The sequence below is a fragment of the Rhinichthys klamathensis genome, unplaced genomic scaffold (genome assembly GCF_029890125.1).
Source record: "Rhinichthys klamathensis goyatoka isolate OS25496 unplaced genomic scaffold, OSU_Roscu_1.1 h1tg000169l_1, whole genome shotgun sequence".
Classification (NCBI taxonomy): Eukaryota; Metazoa; Chordata; class Actinopteri; order Cypriniformes; family Leuciscidae; genus Rhinichthys; species Rhinichthys klamathensis.
Genome location: NW_026606700.1, coordinates 482,622 through 504,024, shown reverse-complemented (window position 1 = coordinate 504,024; position 21,403 = coordinate 482,622). Strand labels below are relative to the sequence as shown.

Genomic DNA, 21,403 nt, shown 5'->3' with positions numbered 1-21,403 from the left:
TTTATAATAACTGGATAATAATTTTTCTTAAAGCACTTTAAAAAGACTGCATCCACAAAGACCAATTTCTAGCCAATATTTTAGAACAAAGCAAAATGTGTTTTCAATGTTGGTCACCTGCATGAGAGTTATTTTACACCCATTCTGTTTGTGTGCAGAACATATTTCCATGAACACTTCTATCTTGAGAACAACCACTGAAGTTTTGTATACAGCATAGGTGTAGACTACACGAGATCTATTGGTAATTAACCCCCCTCCTCCCATAACTGTAAAAAATCCTTCCCTAGTGTGTGAAAATGACCCAAATTCCCCAAATTATACTTTGTTTTGCCCAGAAAGCTTATATTATTTCATTTGATATAATTTTGTCTATTTTTGAATGAAAAATATTTTGTAGATTTTTGTTATTTGTCTTCTTATTTACCTTTATTTTGCTAGATTTTTATCAATAAATAATTTAAGCACATTCTTTCAACTTATATTTTCCATTTGTGTGGGGTGAAAAAATTGAGAACACCCTCCTCCCCCTCATTCATTTTAATGGGAATTCCTAGATGTGTGTACGTGTGTGGCATGGGCGTAGGTTTGGTCTCAGCTTTGGTGGGGACATCCCCCCCCACCCCCGCCCCGCCCCGCCCCCTGCTTCCACATTTTACTGCATTTTCTTGATTCCTTCCTTTTATCTAAATTTTCCAAACAGATGCCTACGTCTGTCATTTACAGATACAAACTGTTGGCCTACATCGTTAAGGTCCACTTTGTCAAGGGCCTCTTGATGTACATGACATACAGTTACATTATTAAGGCGCTGCTGAGACATGGCAGATCGTAACCAAGTTTTCAGTCTCGTCAGTGCACTGAAGCTTCGTTCAGCTTCAGCTGAGGCCACAGGGACGACCAACAACAACCTAACAAGCTTCTCAACCTCATCAAATAAGCCTCTCACCTCACTTGGCATTGCTTTCAGAATTATTATTATTATTATCCATTATTACAGTATTCTATTAATACTAAAATTGTATCTTCTATTCTATATCAAATTCTATTGATATATTCTATTCTTAAAAAAAACAACGGCATTAGATTAAACTGGGAAGGGTCATAAAACTTGCATATTGTTATCCTAGGTTTACTGCTTCTATTGTTCTCAATTGTAAGTCGCTTTGGATAAAAAGTGTCTGCTAAATGAATAAATGTAAATCTGTTGTGATTTGATGCTGTCCTTCGATCCTGCATACAAAATGGTTAATTAATTGTGTAGTCTATCCTATGGCTAGCAAGTTTAACCCTCCTACCAGATATTGTTATTTGGATATTATCAATCAAATAATGATTCATCATTATATTTGAATAACCAACAGTGTTAACTTTTGCCTTTTTAACATTGCCAACATGTTTTCCAGCACATGTGTCTAGCAAGTAGGCTACACACACAAATACATTACATAAACAGAACGTAGAAACGAAAGATGAATGATCCACTGTTCCTAACCTTGAAAGATTGCAGAAGCTAGGTTTAACTGTAACAATATCCTCCTGGGTAACCAGGATCACCAGTTTATACTATTTTCCACAGTAGAATCTGCATTTGAAAGCCTGGTCAGTCACTACTACTGCTAGTTATTTATGTGGTTAGTTATTTTTTCCTACTTACACTCTGCTTTATGAAAAAGCTTCGTATGTCCCCTTTCTTCTTCTTGGGTGACATAGCTGATCTACAAAGTACAAAAAGGGGCAAAAAACGGAATATTAAAATGTTTTACTCTGGCCTTTGTATATGGCAGGCAGAGAGACAGCCCTGGTAACTTACCGTCGGCGTCGTCACGCGCGCACACACACACACACACACACACACTACCGGCTCGCTGCCAGTGAGTGCAAGCACAAAAAGTAGTCCCGGCCCGCGCGTGTAGCCTGCCTGTTAGAGACCCCGCCGCCAATCAAATCACGGCGTATCTTGTACTGTCGTCGTCCTGGCCGTTGGAATTGATCTAAATGCAGCGCAAATATCAAAATAGCAGTTCAAAGGAGCTTGCTAAATATTGGTGGGGACAAATTTGTCATCTCAAAATATTGAGTGGGACTAGTACCTAGCGTCCCCCCCTAAACCTACGCCCTTGGTGTGTGGATGCATGTGTTCTGCATTGTGGATGTTCTATAGTCTCATGCATTCATTTGTGTGTTTGTTCTGGATTGTGCCAGATTTTATTTTTATTTTTTGACAAATAAAAAAAAAATCCCCACATTCCATTAATTCCTATAGGGGTCAAAATGACCCAGTGAAGTATCTGTTATTTTTTATTTATTTCAACCACATAAAGTCCAGTTAATTTTTGTGTGCGCAAGCCTTAAGGTCTTGGACCACTCTGATGAACACACTTTTTTTTATAATTAATTTTGGGTCAAAATGACCCGAGGAGAAGATGAGGGTAAAGGTTATAACAAACAAGAAAAGTTACTGTGAAAAATGGTGTACTGCATGTGTATTTCTTGCAAGGTTTCCGCACATTTTGACCAAAGACTTTAAATTATTCTGATTTACATAATTTAAAAAAAAAAAAAAAAAAAGTTTTTTAAACACACTAGAAAAAGTCCTTGTAGTTTTTAAAATGAAATAAAGTGAAAGTAAGCACCTACACCTAAAATAAAATCACCTACAGCATCAATCGACTCTGGATGTCTGGAACAAGAAATGCATTCAACCTTCTCACACAAATTGGTCTCACTGAGATTTAATATTATATTTTGATACATGGAAATCTGGTACAATCAATTGTCAGGCAAAGAAAATGTTTTTTGGGATTGCCTCTGGAAAGCAATACTAGGCGAAAGTGAACTTTACTGCATATGGCAAGGCCTCAGATTTACTACAGAAGATGAAGAGCAAATGGCTTTTTAAGCTATAACAGTGATAATGTTTTGCCAGTTTTGCTCATATTGCATGTAAAAAAAAGGATAATACAATTTGATTTTGCTTGTTGCAAGTGTTACACCACGTATATTGACGTCATTCCACGTATTCATCAAGAGTAAAAGCTGTCCTGAGTGACTCGATGTGTCTACAGACTGTTAATATCATTTTACCTTCAAGAAGAGAATCAAATCTTCATGATACATGACTATATGAAACATATTTATTTGGATTAAAACGTGACATTTCACAGAAAGAGAGATTGCAGGGCAATTCGTGATAACGTTGCTTAACCTCAGCGGTAGAAGCACAGATTTGTCGAATGGTTTTATTGTGCACCATTACGATTTCCTACTGGACAGTCTTAGTTTATACTAAGTTGATAAATTATGTGGACAGTCAAGCAGCATTCTATAAAAAAGCATATCAAATCATTCCCAAAAAAAAAAAAAATGTATTGGAATGGATTATAATCATGGCAAAGGTGTCTCAAATTTCAGCCCCATGTTGTAAATGGTACATTTTGCTCATTGTGGCTTTTGTAGCATAAAACTGTCTCTTAAAAGGCTGATGGAGTAGAACATAAAGGGAATGGTTGCCGTCAAGTTTGAATATTTCAACAGTTACTATTGCCCTAGAGAAAGAAGAAAAATGGAAAACAAGAATATATCATATCTTCTATATATAAATAGCTGGAGCTAGCAGTATGTGAACCAAGTTCTCTTTTTGTTTACTTTGTAATTCCACCGTTAAGGCTTTTCGAACATTAAGATACAGCCTTCAATCCTCAGTCCGCTGCTTCCCTGAGATACAGAATGCTGTAGTTTTCAGTTTTGTTCGATAGAAACACCTCAACCCCTCAGAAGAGAAAGAGACAGACGTCCAGTGGGATCGTTCTTCTTTTGCCGAGACGAGAGCGCTTGTTTGATTTGTGATGCTGAAGGGCTTCTGATCACGTCTTCTTTGTGTTTGTGGTGTTTTTTCTTCCTCAAGGGGTGGTAGAGAGGTGCAAGTGTTGAACTAGCGAGCAGGGAGGTTTTTTTATTTTTATTTGTATAGATTATTTAAGTTTGTATTTTCTTCTTGTTTATTCGTTCAAACTTGGAAAATGCAAAGCTGTAAGGGTTCATTCATCAGTCATTCCAAGGCTGAATAAGAAAAGTGGTTTGCGAGAGAGTTCTGAGATTTTTCTAGACTCTGTGGTTTTGGAAACGGCCTCAGTGTCGTTGTGATGCTAGTCGCTTCAGGAGAGGCTCGTCGTAGACCCAGCATTCACCGTCCTCATGAAACAGCTGCAGGGAAACAAACAAATCACACATTAAACATAAGCATTGATCTGAAAGCAAGCCACTTCAATTCATGTGAATTATGAAATAAGATGGTTCAGGTGTTTCACATTATACTAGAGCACTTTTTAATATCTTCAGAGAACATTTCATCAAAATAGTTTCTGCTAAAAAACAAGATCCAAATCTGCTTCATTTTCACATTCAACATTTTTGTTCTGAAACATTTTTATGCCAATGTCCCTCAAATATGATAATTGCCTATGAGTGAGCCCCTTCCTAAAACAAAAAGGCAACAACATATATTCATTTATATAGAACCATTTATTATGAAAAATATATTATATTATAAGGAAAATGATTGCAAGCAATCAAAATTATTCAATATTCAAAAATAGTTTACTGATGCCTTTGTCGAATTGTTTTTATACAATTTTGTTCTCTGCAGCAAAATGTCTTGCAGGGGGATGAAGAATTTTGATTGCAACTGTTTATATTTTTATACATAAAAATAAATGCATACATGCATTCAAAAATAATTCCACATTATCTTTAGAATATATATAGAAAATATAAATATATAATGGCAACACTTTACAATAAGGTTTCATTTTAGTTGTTAAACTTTATGTATTAAAGTTAATGTTAATTTCAACATTACTATTACATTTTTAAAATCAAAAGTTGTATCTGTTAACATTACTAAATGCAATGTGAACTAACATTAACAAACAATTAACGACTGTATTTTATTAACTAACATTAACAAAGATTAATAAATACTGTAACAAATGTGTTGCTCATTGTAAGTTGGTAATACATTAACTAATGTTAACAAATGAGACCTTATTGTAAAGTGTTACCGATATAATGTATCTTTATAATGTCTATATTATATTATATTTAAAATATTAATACATTTCCAAAAGTTACACAAAAAATATTTACTTTCTCTTTAACATCGCTTTTCGGCCATCAGTTTGAAAACCCATGTTAGACAATCTCACAACTGTTCCTTTATGAAACATTTTGATTTGCTTATGCTTTCAGGCACCAATAAGAATTAAACACATTTTACAATGTTTAAATCCATTTCCCAGATTTCATCCAAAAATCAGCTTAGAACAAGTAGTTTCCATCCAGTCTGGCAACAACAGACAGGCCTACCATGAGCTCAAATGTTAAGCAAAGGTATATGCTTCTATAGAAACCATAAGTCAATGTGATTTTAACTTCATTTTACAAAGAAAATTGTTTAATTGATAAGTTGGTTGGTTTTGTAAACAGTTGAAATATGTTTAGAGTAAATGAATTTGAAAAATTGTCAAGCACTGTTGGGCTCTATAAACATCCATCTATTTGCATCATACCGCTCAGCTTAAGAACATGCTGTAATAAGTAACAGGAACCAATTAAGGACCATTTATCAGAGTCATATTTCAATCTCATTATTTCTCACAGCATATTTCCCCTCCAAATGTGTGTGTGTACATAAGCACACTCACTCTCGTCTCCCATTGCATTTCATTCTCCTTCCTCTCTCTGGCCTCCGCCCTCTGTTTCTCCTCTAGCCTGTGTTTGGCTTCCGTCGCAGCATCAATGTCCTTGAGTTTCAGGTTCACTGTCACGTCCTTCCACAAACTGACAGCCAGACAGAGAAAAAACAACGCACTGCATCAGATCATCTCACAGAGGTACCCAAGCAGAAAACAACATCACTTCAGCAGGTCCCCAGAGGAGCCGGATCACAAAAATAGCCTTTTGAAGATCAGCGAATAAATAAAGTGCAACCGGGTCCATTAGTGAAAATGCTGGTATTTTGCATTTTCTCATTTAATGCAGTTTATTCCATTACAAATGTTATTATTAGAATAACAATTTTAGTATAAAGTTGAATTGAAAAACTGAATTTGAAAATGTTTTTGTTTTAATTTAATCCCCTTTTTTGTTTTAATAACAGCAGTGAACAAGTATGTGCAAAACAAGAACATCTGACCTTCTGTGCAAAGATCATCACACATCTGCTCTACAAATTTACTTATTTGATTAGAGACCTAGAAATGGTGCAGAACTTAAAATATGTCTTGTTTATTACACACAATAACTTTTAATGGAAAAAAATTGTCTATAGCCAGATTTACATTTCAACCACAGATTTTCACTTTACAAACCCTCCCAGATCGAGTGGAAAAATATGAAACACTATTCAGTAATACAAATTAGATTTAAAAACCAGAAGGATTAAAGTTCATTCTTAAATACACAAAATTCAAATGCGCTTTTTAAGGCTGGTTTCCCATGACTTGTCACAGACTCAAGCCCAAGATTAAAAAGTGTTTGAATCTGCAACGTGGCTTAAGAGAAAATGGACTTTGCGTTTCACGTTGCGGCAAATCCCGTTTCAGAGTCTCTATAAAGAAGACAACATTTAGAAAGCAGAGAAAAATCTGGCCTACACACCTTCTGGATTCATACTCCAACTGGTCCTCCAATTTGCGAACCTTCTTCTTAACAATGCCCAATTTCTTTGTGTCAATGAATTCTGCATTTTCCTGAGAGGAAAGCAACAATGTTACTTTAATTTTATTCTTAAATGTACTTCCTTTTCTTGTTTTCTAGGGTTCAGACTTACCCCGGTGGCCCATTTTGAATACATCACACCATTCCACTCTCCCTCTATGGAGCAGTATGACTTCTTATCATTGGGAGCACTAAAATAAGGACAATAATATGAGGATATTATTAAATATTCTCTACTAATATGGATATTAATCTTCACATACCAGATGCTTAAAGCATTTCAATACAAATTTGATTTTTTTCTGCATTAATTTATTATAAAAACTAAAGAAAACACTGTGCTTTACCGCTTTTGTGCTTAGATTTTTCAAAATCTGAAATTCATGTCCTAATTTGAAATTTATCAGGCGATTTAATTAAGTGATATTTATTCGTTTAAAATCGGTTGACTTTCACTCATAAACACTGCTTTTATAACAGCCCGTGAGCAAGTTTATGGAAAGTAACACTTTGACTTACAATATCTCAGCAGTTATCCTGTGCTTCTTTCCTCCATAGAAGGGTTTGGTGTGGAAAACTATATTGGCACTGTAGCCAGATTTGGAACAGGAAATATTGCATTCCCCACCCAGCTCAACCCAAGGAACAGTGAGGATTGACCTATAGGAGCACAAGGAGATGGGTGAGATGCCTCCTTCGTCCTCTAGAAATCTCAAATACATCAGTTTGTTAAAAGTGATAGAATCAAACAATGCTTACCTCCCGTAGCCATTGGGAAAATTAAGAATATAGTGCTCATCATATTCAAGACAAGACACACAACCTACAGCAGACAGGAGAGATCAATTAAGCACAGCAATAGAACTGATGTTTATTAATCATAACGTGACAATGTCCTTGACTACCTTGACCAATGTTATGGACACCAATTGACATTCCAAGGAATTTCGATTTCGTCCAGATGTGGGCGTTGAATTGGATTTTCTTGCTGTAACACTCAGCATAAAACGCAGATACTGCAAAAGGACAGTGTCAGAAAAATTTCCAAAAATCACAACTGATTATCGCATTTTATAACAAATTATAAAATTGTGTGAAAAACACTGTTTTTTAAAATGACTTAGTAATTATTTTACTTTTTAGTACCAAAAACTGATTTAAGGAAATCTCTGGTAACTTGTACATTGGATCTATTTTCTCCCACTGGTGACGATCAATTAAATTAGTTAGGGATACTATTGCTCTCAGGGATAAAGTTAGTGATTAGTTAGTTGAGCACTTACTAGGAGGGTGGTGAGAAACCTGCTCTGCCACAAATGACACACTGTTTTTGCTACTCCACGGCAATGGCCCATCTGATACAGACTCCTAAAAAGACAGACAGTGAGAGAGGGAGAAAATCAGAGAGAGCAAAAGAAAATTTCAATACAAATCTGTTATAGAATGTAATGCATCTTCATATTTTTAGACCTACAAACACACTCACAGAAGCAGCATGGTCCTCTGTTTCGAGGGGCAGGTCCCAATGACAGAAGAACACCTCGCCCAGAATGGGGTTGTAGGGCTTCTTGGCCACAGATCCTTTCCGACCAGCGTGAAAGGCAGAGAGGTACCACTTTACAACCTGCACCATGCGGTCCCTTGGATCCTGCTGGTCTGCAATACTGCAAAACATGCCAGAGAAATCAATCACAAGATTAGTGCTTAAGTATTAGTATTTAAAAGGATGAAAACTTAGCAGTGCTTCATAAAAAAATGAGTTTATCATGATTAGACTAAAAAAAAAAAAAAACACAAGTAGTAAATCAAATGAGTTGCGAGCTGCAGCCCAGTTGAAACTAGTGGTATTGCGGAAGCTATTTGAAACTGTAGCTTGTCAAACTACAAGCTGCTCATAATTTGTATTAGTACGATTATAGGGAAGCTTCCCTTTACTAAAAGTCATTAGCTTCAATAGCTTAACAAAAGGTGCCTAAATACAGTACATAATAGATTAGATAAAACAGCATTTATTTCTCTGCAAAAAATGTAAAGGGACTCACAATTAAGCTATGATTCAAATGAATCACTAAATCATTTTTTAACCAGTTTATTAAAATGAACAGTCCAAAACAATCAACTTGCTAAAATGAATCATACTTTTATTTCAGAGAGCAAAAGTATTCTTGTTCTGCTTGTTGTGAAAATATTCTGCTTCTGGTTGAAAAAAAAAAAAACAGCATAGCTACTGTCAAACTACTCAATAATGACAGCGCCGCTGTAATCATTCATCAGAATCATAAGTCCATATGGTAGAACAGATGTGAGATCTATACAAGACAGGACGAGCATTACCTTACAAACAAATCCGGGTGTGCAAAGAAATCTGCATACATTTCCAGCAACGACCTCCGCTCCAAAATAAATGTCGGCAAGACGACCTTTGAGGATGACAAAGATGGATTGCAGGCAGAAATTATAGGGAAAAAAGAGAGATTATGAAAGAGAGAAGGCTGTTTGTTTACCTTGGTGAGATCCATGCCAAGTCGCACTTGAGACAGCAGATGCATGATGACACTTTTGTGCTCTTCAACAGATTCACCTTCGCCGTCATCATCTCTCTCATCGTGACTGTCAAACTGATCTAAGAAAAATACACAGCAACCAATGAACTTGGCAAACAGCAAATTGTGAAACACAAAGACATCATTTAAAGTGGTGTCATTATGGAACCACAAGCGTCACCAAACTAAACAGTAAATAATGACTCTTTTCAAACAGGTTTCACAAACACTACACTACTCGAAATATGTATATTTTACTTACGGTTTAGATGGGATACAAGTATTTTAAAGTCACCATGAAATAAAAATGAACAAATCTTGTATTTTTATCTTTTATGGAATATTGCAGTTTGTTGATTTATCTGTGCATATCATTACTTTTTAAAAAAATGTATGTGCCCTTGCAATTTTTAATCGAAATAACTTCCCCTCCCACTTGCAGTGACATCTCTTCTCTTCTTTGATGACATGTTTTTCAGGGCGGGACAAACTGTCACTCACATGAGATCACAGCAATTGCAAACGACAATGATTCAATGATCCAATCAATTCACAAAGAACAAAATCAAGTCCCGTTCTACATTTTTTCTTGTTTGAGAAGCTGTTTCACCAAGATGTACTTTATATTACAATAGGGAAGAAAAAACTACTGCAACTTCCATTTCATGTCGACTTTAACATTGAAAATATAATATAATATAATATAATATAATATAATATAATATAATATAATATAATATAATATAATATAATAATTAGTGCTGTCAATCAATTAAAAATAATTATTAAATCAATTTTTTCTGTTTTTTGTATTAGGCTTTAACAAATAACTTTTAATTTAAGTGAACTTAAAACAATATTTACATAAACCTATTGTAATAAATGCCAAATTTACCTGTGCCCTTTAATATACCAGGGATCAATTTTTTCTATAGGCCCAGTCAAACTGGTTCAGATTTTTACTTGCCCTGTCAAAATGCACAAAAGTTATTGTTTTCGACATTTTTGACCCATGTAACCTGTAAAATAGAGCTTTACGATTTTCAGGTACGTCTAACATGTAGGATATATAGAGAAACTGAATTAAGTTATCAAACACTTCACAATCTTCATTATAAATTAAATATGGATAATTCTTTATTAAAGCTACAAAACTTATTCAGTCAAGAGGAGTGAGTGATTTACTCTTTGTCTTTTGTTCTTTGATTATCCATGTGTCAATATCTCCTGTCAAGAATAAAAAAAAATTAGAGTGCAGACCTTTGCATTTTTGATTTGATATATAGATCTCAGCACCTAATTAGCTGGGAGAGCGCGGTGAGCGTATTGATTGTTCGATTATCCGAAATAATGACAGGCAGCAGCAGATTTATTAGGCTGCTGTCACTTTAAGACCTGCCGCACATGATGCGGATCTAACACGCATCCCATTTTCTCACAATTCTTTACGTTCATTTAAGACTTTATTTAACTCATTTAAGTCTGTGCTTGCGAGGATACTCGACAAAACTGGCATTTTGGCATCATTTTGTGTTTTTGTTCGTTCTGTCTGAAGCGGCTTTCTGTACGCACGAGTCATGTGTGTGTCACACAGACAGGAGATTCACAGACACGCGGTCGTACCGCACTGCGTTCTCTTGTGTCTTATTGCTCTTCAATGGTTTAAAAGCATTTGCATGAATAAGAGTGTGGTCATATAATGTAACGCTAGCCTAAGGATGACGAGAAAAAATAATGCGTTAAAGATACTGCGTTTTATAATTTTGACAGTCCTAAATATAATATTACACTACACAGGCATGTGTTTATATGATGAGATGTGTATATATAAAGTGAAGTGTATATTTTCACTTTTAACACCAGCATCAAACAAGACAAAACACAATATTTGCTCCGATTCATTTTGGGAAACTTAATTGTGAAGGATATGTGTGTGTGTTTTGTGTACCTGCATCAGTGGTGCCGTTCGACATGGAGGAGTTGATTGATTCGTTGGTGTCTGGCCGTTTCAGGGCTGTGCTGTCTTTACTGTTCACAGCAGCTGTTCTGTTTGGACTGCAAAGAGACACAAGAATAATGTCAATTTATTCCAGAATAAATTATGTAGCGATGTAAGACAGTGTTTGTGTGTGTATTGTAAGTGAGTCTGTGTGCGGTTTTAATTCGGTCAGTGTGTTTCGGTTAATTCAGTTATGGTTTGCAGTAAATAGTGCGGGGGAGTGTGAGTCTGTTTATCTCTAAGCAGTATTGCTTTCACATTATGCACGGTTACTTAATGTGTGTGTGGGCCGGTGCTACTATAATTTACTTGTGCAGCAGCATTTCAAGGAGTTTTAATTATATATAAGTGTGTGTTCGCATGTTTTATGTTTTGTTTTGATGCAGTATTTGTTTATGTACACTACTTATACTATTCAGCGTTTCAGTGTGGTGTGTTTAACTCACTCTGTGCAGTGTTTCGGTGAGGTGCTGCTCTGATAAAACTCATCTGCGTCGTAAAACTCATCTTCGCTGCTGGAATAGGAGAAGTCAGGAACAGTGTGGGGCGGTATGTTCATGTGACTGGGAGAAGTCACGCTGCTGCTGGGAGCTGAAGGACCACTCCCTAAAAACCACAGAAAGGAAATTAAACCAATAAATGTGAGAATAAATATGAATGTGCTGAGGAACTATGACTAACCACAGTCATTTAAACAACACCACAGTCGACGGTCAGTATAGCATCTGTTATGGGTTGAGGTTTTATTCTTTTGCATATGTGGCTTGCATGTGGGCTTTAAATAAACAGCATGGCCGATAAGCTCATCTACACGCTTAGTAATATACTACTGAGCTGATTTCACAAGCACAAGGTATGATTGTTAAAAATGCCAATATGTCAGACACTCTACGCATCACATTGACAGTGTAAAATACACTTTTTTATTAGTTTAGGCCTAATTATTGGACCCAAAAAAGCAACAGGTTTTTACACTCAATTTAAGACAATGAATGACTCTGCTTTTGCTGTTTGCCAATAAACATGCATTTTCAATTAATCTTTAAAGAAAAAATTCATGCCCACCCTCAATGTCAATCACTCTTATGCAAATACTTTAAATGTCCACCAATGACATCACTCTCATCGGCCTCAATTCACTACTGAGACTTTGTTTAAAAAAAAACATGGTCGCACTTTACATATTAATATTCTTCATGTTAATATGTAATTATATAATAAAGTGCCACTAAATATTAATGAAAAACATGTAATTGTTTTATATATTTTAATTTGAAAATAATAAATAAAAAAATATTTATCATCATGCATTTATTATTGTTATTATTAGATTTATAAGTATTATTAGATTTTATAATTGTACATATTATAGGAATCTGTTTTTATTAGATTTTATTCATTTATATATTTTTATTATTGGAATAATTGAGGACATTAACATATTTAAAACATCTTTAAAATGCTAATAATTACAATACAATTGTAAGTAGTTCAGGAATGTAAAAACAAAACAGAAAATGGCAAGTAAGACACAATATACATGCATATAATTGTGATGCTGTCAGGCTAATAAATAAAATGTTTGGTTGTGTTAAACCAAGACTGTTCAGATGCTAAACGAAGTCTAATTAAATCAGCCCTGCCTACAACGCAAGCACTTTCGGCATGAATATAAATGGAAATCCTGATTCACAGTCTGCACTTTGGAGCTCTTGACTGTTTTATGTGTATTTCCCTGCATTGCTGTCTAGAGTGCTACCGATCGGCTATGTTTTTGCTGAGCTCAGCTCTTCCTGCACCGCCTCAGCAGAAGCTGGACTCTCTAAGCCCCTGTATCCAGCACTAATAGCAGTCAGGGGAAAACAGCCTGACTGCAGAGAGAACAGCTCTGCCTGCATCCCCACTGCAGCGGAATACTACGGGAATACTGCTTTCTACTCACATTAAAAGGAGGCATTATATATATATATATATATATATATATATATATATATATATATATATATATATATACACACACACACACACACACACACACACACACAAAATAATAATAAATGTACATACAGTGTCAGGGGTAATGTAATCAGATTCTTTTTTTCAAGTCACGAGTTAAGTAATGGATTACTTTTAAATTTACAATAAAATATGTGTTACTTTTTCAAGTAAGTAGCGCAAGTTACTTTGTTTTCCGATATTGACTGACACCTCTCCAGTCCCCATGTTGAGAGAAAGTGGGAGTAAGTGCAAAGGCGTTGTGTGCGCTGTATAAACATGAAGGTAATTGTAGATCTAGAGACTAAATGTGAGCATGCACACTCATCCCACTTGCGCAAAAGCAGATTCAGTATTCCTCAAAATGAATAAAAACAGTTAAATGCGAACTATTAAGCAAACCTGAATAATTAAATGTTAAATAATACATCATTTATGTATGTAATCCCACTTTATTAACCAATGTCTGTGCTGTTGACCTTTGATGATCCAATTCAACCATAATAATTAGCAAAAATGACAATAGTTAAACATCACATTTACGTTTCTTTAATTTAATTGCTGAAGTAAGTGTTGAACTTTCTTCTCCTGTGTGAAAGGGACTTTTTTTTCTCTAATATAATAAGTTACCCTTTAGATTTATGTGTTTACTTCCACGACTGTTGGTTCGTACCTGTGCTGTTGGGAGTGGGAGTCTGAAGGCTCCCCATCACCGTGACAACCGGGCCCATGGGTAAAGAAGAAGGCCTCTGTTCCGTTTTACACACCTGAGCTCCATCTATGGATGAACACACACCCTTCATATGCTCTTGGCCCGAAATATGCACACAATATTTGCAAACCAAATCTAATTTCAGAGTTTCCAAATAAGTGGACTCCAAGTTCAAAATAAGCACATACAACATTATTAAGGAATGAAATGCAGAGAGAGAGAGATAGACAGCTCACCTGTGGGTAGAGTGGTCTGCGTTGGCATGGCACTGATTACAGAGGGGTTGAGAGGGGTAGGCTGGAATACCCCATCCACTGGGTTTATGGTGCTCTGCAGAGAACCACAGACATGATACAAAACACAGCTCTCATAGGAAAACATGTTATAAATACACCCTCTCATAGGAGTTATCACTCTCAATGCCCAAAAAAACTATCACAGAAATCCTCAGGGGAACTTTAAGGGCTGTATTTCAGTTACTGTGTTTAAAGTGTTTAAAAGGATAGTTCACCAAAATATGACAATTCTGTCATTATTTATTCACCCTAATGTTGTTCTAAACCTGTATAACTTTTCCTTCTATAGAAAACAAAAGATGGATGCTCTTTGAAAGTGTAATGAACTCTTATTTCAGAGTGGCTAGGATACACTTTTTCCTTTTGAGTTCGACAGAAGAAACTCATACAGGTTTAGAAAAAATGAGGGTACATAAATTAAGTAAATGGGTGATCTTTCCCTGTAAGGTACTGGAAAAATTTAAATGTCAATTTGGTTACTGAGTAAGTGATATATTCAGACATTCAAAATATTTATATATATATATATATAATATATATATATATAAAAAAAAACACCCATGTCTACAGTGGACTCGTTATTTCTGCTGTTTCCTTCATGAAACAGTAAAAAATATCATTATTTATTGTTAAAGACAACATGAAATTATGAAATTAACGACATTTACACAACCGTTCTAAAGTTTGGGGTCAGTATTTTATTTTTATTTTTTTTTAGAAATCACTTGTATTCAGTAAGGATGGATTTGTGTCTGAGATGATTTTCTTTCAAACAAACTATTTTGAGTATTACAGGTTTTCTTTTTCACAGAGATGAACTTTATCCTCAGACCAATGAGGCCTACGATCAATCAGTTTCAAAAATCAAATACAAAACCTGTCCTAAATTAAAATAGATTGAATCCAATATTTGGTGATAATATAGCATAACGAGCAGATTTCTTTTGTAGGCCAGTCATTTTTGACTGGGAACACCACAAGTGTGACTGTTCCATTTTTTACAAAATATAAGCATTTCAAAACAAACTTCCTGGGTAAACATTAAAGCACACTAGTGTGAAAAACAGTGCAAATTTTGTTGAATATTTAGCGAAAGGGTTAGATGGATCAAGACTGACAGTAAAGACTTTTTACATTGTTACAAAAATATATATATATATATTCCAAATAAATGCTTCTTCTTTTGAACTTTCTATTCATCAGAGATCCCTGACAAAATGGATCATGGTTTCCACAAAAATATTAAGCATGAATATTTTTGAACACCAAATCAGCACATTAATGCAGATAAATATATATATACACTGATTGGCTTCATCACTGTCTCCTCTCCACCAGTAAGCTGGTGTGTGGTGAGCGTACTGGCGCACTATGGCTGCCGTCGCATCATCCAAGTGGATGCTGCACATTGGTGGTGGTTGAGGAGATTCCCCCTTCCATGTGAAGCGCTTTGAGTGCCTAGAAAAGCGCTATATAAATGTAATGAATTAATTAATTAATTAATTAATAAATGCAGCCTTGGTGAGCATAAGAGACTTTTTCACTCAAGACCTCCTCTATATTATTTCCCTCGAAGTATTCTATAACACTGAGAAATATGTCATATTATGGAGGTTACATGCATTACAAATGCCATTTCATGTTGTCTTTAACTATTTTATATCCATATTTTTTCTACACAGAGACACAAATAATCAATGAGGCTTTAATATTCAAGAGAAAGATTTGAAGTAAATTAGTGAATCAGATTCAGTGCTTTATAATGCACTGTGTCCAACTGAGCAACCTCACAGCTGTGGCCCATGTCCATCACACTGAATCTTCTTAATATACAAAAATCACTTTGTCAATCTCTGCCTTACGGTAACACTGAGCGTCTATCAGTCGGCACAGACTCAGATACAAAGCTATTAAGCTCTGCGTCCATGACGACAAGACTAGCCCATAATCCAGAGTATACACACTAAATAGGCAACACAGAGAGATAAATAATCTCTATCCAGCTTGCACTGTGAAACACTGACATCACAGGACACAGTGGTGAGGTAACTCTACATGAAAACACACAAGGGAGAAAAAAAAGACATGCAGGGAAATGAGTGAAATGAGTTTGGAGGGGCTTTTCTGCACAAGGAATTTTAAAGGATTTAATCACAATTATTTATTGTTCTGAATAATCCGTGTTTTGATGTAACGTAACGGAGGCTGCCACTCTTAATTAAAAGCTCATTGGAGCAATTAGAGTTCTGCAGTAAATACATAAACACTAGAATGAGATTAAATCAAGAGGCATCAGGTCAGCAGCAAAAAGACAGCAATCACAGACTCCAAGGGAAGATTCTCAAATCCCCAAAACAGAACACAACATTTTGTTTTTGAGTCACTTAAATTTGCATTTTCAAACGAACTTTTTGTGCTCAAACTAGGGATGCACAGTATATCGGCCACCACATCGGTATTGGCTGACATATGTTAATATTTAATGTTATTGTTATCGGCCCGATAAGAAAATTTGGGTGAATTAATTAATAATTAATTTAATTTATTAATTAATTAAAGCAGATAAATAATGGATTACTTCCTTCATCTGAGGCACTGCACACTGTTCGCCATGATGGTTATGAATTGCATGAAATATGATTGGAATAACTTAAAAAAAGTAAAATACAGTTAAGTGCAACAGGTGGAGCACAAGTCTGTCAAATAGGCTACATACAATTATAATGAGAACATTATAATTGTGTGTTTGGGACATGCTTTTTAATGATGACACTTGTTTATGTAATCAGACTCTCAAAAATTGCATACAAATTTGGATTTAGATTTATCAGGCAATGTATCGGTTATCGGCTTTCAAACATAAAGAATTATCGGTTGGCGTATCGGCCAAAATTTTCAAATCAGTGCGTCACTAGCTCAAGCAACTTCAATGATGTGCATTAAACTTTATGGCCCGGTTTAACAGACAGGGCTTAGATTAAGCCGGAATTAGGCCTTAGTTTAATTAGGACATTTAAGTAGCTTTAATAAACGTGAAAAAAAAACATTACTGGAGTGCATCTTCAGACAAATCATATTGTAAGATATGTCAGTGCAAGTTGCTTTCAGTTAAGACAGCTCAAACGTGCATTTTAGTCAGGGACTAGGCTTAAGCCTTGTCTGTGAAACTGGGGGGATATATGAAATGAAACATTTGTTTTTTGTTTTTAGCCAAATCCAACTCAAACTAAAGAGGAGGGTTAAATGTAATTGGTGATTACGTCACTCCAGCACTAGCCTTGGTGGTTATTGATCCGATGAGAGCCTCTGGGTAGGTCGCAATAGACTGCATCAATTTGTCCTACATGGTTCAATAGCATGTATGACCATGGAAAATCAATGATAATTCTGTGTGCAAGTATGTGTGTCTTTCACACTTTTGGTTCAATCACACTGTCAGAGATATTTCTCTATTGCGGTTTAAATTTGTTGTTAATTGTGGCCATAGGTAAGGACAGACCCAGAATTACCCGACAGGAAGAGTGAGAAAAATGAAAGCAGAGAGAAAAAGAGAGAGACGTAGATGTGGTGGGCCGAGCCCTCAGATCAAGGTCATGCACATCTCGATTCAATTTTACGGAAGAGAAAATGTGATTTCAGTGGAAAAGAGAACAGTAGCACCGTTTGATTTAGAATAGTTCATTGCTAAGGAATGTTAAAACTTACTATCAGTCCGTTTGCGTGTTGCTGTTCGTTACTTTGATCCTTCAAATTTTGAAAAGAAAACACAAATTGAGAAATAAGGCAACTCCACAGCTGGGAGAAAGCCACAAAAGATGGTGCAAACTGTCTCTGCTTTAATTTGAGGCAATAACAATGGATACTTAATTCACAGTACAGCTTACACTAGTGAGCCAAATACTGTCTGCTAAAGTCAGTGAATTAAATAACTCAAAGATGGCAACTTCTACAACACCAGATGGTCTTATTTTTACATTCGAAACAATGTTTTTTGTCCAATTAAGATGCAAATTTATCCGTCAAATGTTTAGGTCAACATGTGAGCATAACCATATTTAGCACTGTAAATCAAGACTGACAACCATTTTCTGCTGCTGTGTGAATGTGGCTTTAGTGTAGGAGAATCACCTCTCAAAACCATATGGTACCTGCTGGAGTGTTCATAATCTTGGCAAAATAAACATTAACAGGGTTCTGGAAAATTACAGGTTGGGTTGCACAAGACAAAAATGAACACAGTGGGCAGACGAAACACAGGTGCATTCACATTATGAGCCTAAGAGACAAGCGTTTTTTACCTTGGCAATCTGTAGTAGTACGATACAGTGTTTGATGGACTCTACCATACTCTAAAAAAGAAAAACAAGAAATGAAAATGCATTACACTGCCAAAATTAGATCGGAAATGCATTAAGAGGGTGAAGGTGCAGACGCTCTTACACAAGTCGTGTCCTTCAGGTTCTCAGTTTTCTGTGTATTGGACAATGAAGAAGAAAAGGACAGTTTCAGTTAGATTTGTGAAGTGCCCTTAGATTATAAACAAAGATGCACCTTTACAAAACCTAAAAAAAAAGCAGAAATGAAAGCCTGAGATCAAATGACTTTCATCCCCTAAATAGGCTTAAAATGTGACTCTCTGGATTTAGTATCTGAAGAATCTTTAGCATTTCATTACGTGTGAACAATTTACAAATTGAAAATTTTAAATGGAAATTTTAATATACAATATATTTACATTTTATAGCAGTTACCTGTTCCCCCATTCTATTCCAAAGCAATTCCATTTGCTCAGACAACTTTATATGGATATTTCATTTAGTTCCTAATTAGTAATGATTGAAAATAACTCAATAGTTTATTTATTTTTAACAATGAAAATATGTTAAAGGGGTCAGCGGATGCAAAATTCACTTTTATATGGTGTTTTTTAAATCCTCAAAAAGCCTAAACACTCTCAAAAATCAAATAGTTTGGATTTTCTGAGCAATATGATGTCATATTGCTCATAAGCAGTTGCTCATTATCATTTAAAGAGACATGCACCGAAACGGGTCGCTGTGAACAGCGGTTTTTGAGGAGGTAAAAAGAGTGTTGTTTTACACAACCATTGAGGAATTTTAACCAACGTATGCTACAAACTTTACATGAAGACCCTAAAGAATCATATCAACTTGTGGAAAATGGGCATCCGATGACCCCTTTAATGCCTTTTAAATAGCATATCACATATTACCAAGGCTGAAAATTGTCAAATTAAACATTTCCCTTTCTTTGTGTTTTCAGTTAGCAAGCCAACAGCTTAACTAGCTTGCCACAACAGATCAGCTTTTTCAATACTTTTCTACATTTCATTTACATGACTTGGTCGATTAGCTCTTTTATTTGGAAGGTGGGACATCCTTAAATAGAGCCGCCATATTGGGCGTTTCAATTCCTCTCATTGTCATTTAAGTGGACCGTCTTTGCTATATACTGTCTGACAGAAGATGGACCACTGATGATACAGAAAAATGTCTTACTCTGCGTGACTCATCTTCCTTAGAGTCTTTTATCTTTTCATCGAAGAGCTAGAAGATGCAACGAGAACAGAAATTAGACAGCCGTGTATGTGAACAATGATACATCAACTCAAAATACAAGGCTCTTTTGAGTCATAATGAGGTCTTATGATTGCCTTACTTTTAATTGGTCGATCAAAATCTGCAAATACGCGTCCGCTTCGGCTAGCTTCTTGTCGAAGTCCTGAACGCTGGGAACGAATCCTGTTTCTGCCTCCTGCAAGTGAAAGTGAGAGGGATCAGTTTCAGTCCTATTCCAGTGTATAAAAGCTTCCATGGTGTCCTAAGCGGTCATGTTCTGCTTTCGAGAGGAACCAAGCAAAACTGCTCCCTGCCTGTTCACATTTCTCTCTAACAGCTTTAACTGAATTACACAATTAGACAACAGGCATAAACAGCGATCAGACCCTGCGAGGGACTGAACTGAACAGCAAAATAAAAGGAACAGGCTGTTATCGGTTTCTGATAGTTGCTACTATACATCTACAAAATAAAACAACCAGAGAGATCATCCGGAGCACATTAAACACTGCAACGAGTTATGTCAGATGTTTCTAGGACATGAGGACAGATGATCATTATCTTGCAAAAGAACATTTCTAATCCCTCTTCAATGTAACTGATTCAAGCAATTCAAGGTTAAAGCAAAGAAGCAAAACTTTTGTTTTTATCCTATTTACACAGCTAGGACTATGTACAAACACAATTTTTTTTCAGCACACACAGAACAGACATCTAGCAAATATTCACAAAATTGATTTGTTGATTTACATTTTCAACAGCTTTTCTCAGAAATCGCTTACTGCACCTTTAAGTTATTTAAGATGATCAACAGATTTGGCATGAAAATATACAATTAACAGATTTTCTCATGAATTCATGAACCCAAACAAATAAAGTAGGCATTTTAAAACTCATTTTAAAATAAAGAAGATCAAATCAAATGTATGCTCATTTTATTGTCCATTAAGGATAAACCACTTTTTACAGCACATGCTATATGCCATCACACCCCTCCCATTACACATGATGTCCTTTCTAAACTCACATCACACACAAATTCAGAGAATTACACAAGAGAATTCACACTAAAACCTTAAAACAGCTTCCATGGAACCAATTAAGCAGTTTACATATTATTACTGTAAAACAAGTCTGGAAATTTTATAAGAACAGCAAATCACATTTCCTTATTTTACATGTAGCATAACCACAACTATAACCTTAAGCTAATCTAGACCTGTCAGTTAAACTTTCAGAATAAAGACTAAAGCTAATAGCGGCTAGTCCAGGTGGTATTGAGGCAACAGGCACAGGCAATGTTGGCAGTAGCCTATATAAGAGAGGTACTTCCTGGTCTGGGGGTCACTGGCGTGAGCTTTGGTTCTTGTCGACCCTCGCAAAAGCCCCCACGGCGGAGACTGGTGGAACTGAACTGCATAGGAAAATGAAGAAAAGCCTTGGGCGGCTAACTGTCGCTCAAAATGGTAAACATAAAAAAAAAAGGTCAAAGTCTGCATAAGCGATGCAAATCCGCGCAGGAATCAAAGGTTAAGTGGAATATCAGTATGAAACCATGC

General features: G+C 35.7%; 1 protein-coding gene across 4 annotated transcripts in view; it reads right to left on the bottom strand.

Moving 5' to 3' along the window:
* Positions 1 to 2,719: 2,719 nt before the first annotated feature.
* Positions 2,720 to 21,403, bottom strand: part of osbpl9 (oxysterol binding protein-like 9) — a 31,155-nt gene continuing 12,471 nt past the window's right edge. For 3 of the 4 annotated variants that reach the window (XM_056259547.1, XM_056259550.1, XM_056259549.1), the window contains 20 exons: positions 19,945 to 20,040; positions 19,785 to 19,832; positions 18,706 to 18,735; positions 18,564 to 18,614; positions 17,971 to 18,009; positions 14,206 to 14,299; positions 13,931 to 14,035; positions 11,709 to 11,868; positions 11,212 to 11,318; positions 9,225 to 9,343; positions 9,055 to 9,140; positions 8,207 to 8,384; positions 8,004 to 8,088; positions 7,626 to 7,736; positions 7,480 to 7,543; positions 7,240 to 7,380; positions 6,833 to 6,911; positions 6,661 to 6,752; positions 5,706 to 5,841; positions 2,720 to 4,206 (listed from right to left, as the gene is read on the bottom strand). In XM_056259547.1, the coding sequence (XP_056115522.1) occupies positions 4,132 to 4,206; positions 5,706 to 5,841; positions 6,661 to 6,752; positions 6,833 to 6,911; positions 7,240 to 7,380; positions 7,480 to 7,543; positions 7,626 to 7,736; positions 8,004 to 8,088; positions 8,207 to 8,384; positions 9,055 to 9,140; positions 9,225 to 9,343; positions 11,212 to 11,318; positions 11,709 to 11,868; positions 13,931 to 14,035; positions 14,206 to 14,299; positions 17,971 to 18,009; positions 18,564 to 18,614; positions 18,706 to 18,735; positions 19,785 to 19,832; positions 19,945 to 20,040 (1,896 nt within the window). In that variant the 3' untranslated portion in view covers positions 2,720 to 4,131. The remainder of the gene's footprint in view (positions 4,207 to 5,705; positions 5,842 to 6,660; positions 6,753 to 6,832; positions 6,912 to 7,239; positions 7,381 to 7,479; positions 7,544 to 7,625; positions 7,737 to 8,003; positions 8,089 to 8,206; positions 8,385 to 9,054; positions 9,141 to 9,224; positions 9,344 to 11,211; positions 11,319 to 11,708; positions 11,869 to 13,930; positions 14,036 to 14,205; positions 14,300 to 17,970; positions 18,010 to 18,563; positions 18,615 to 18,705; positions 18,736 to 19,784; positions 19,833 to 19,944; positions 20,041 to 21,403) is intronic. The other variant, XM_056259548.1, reaches the window with a different exon arrangement.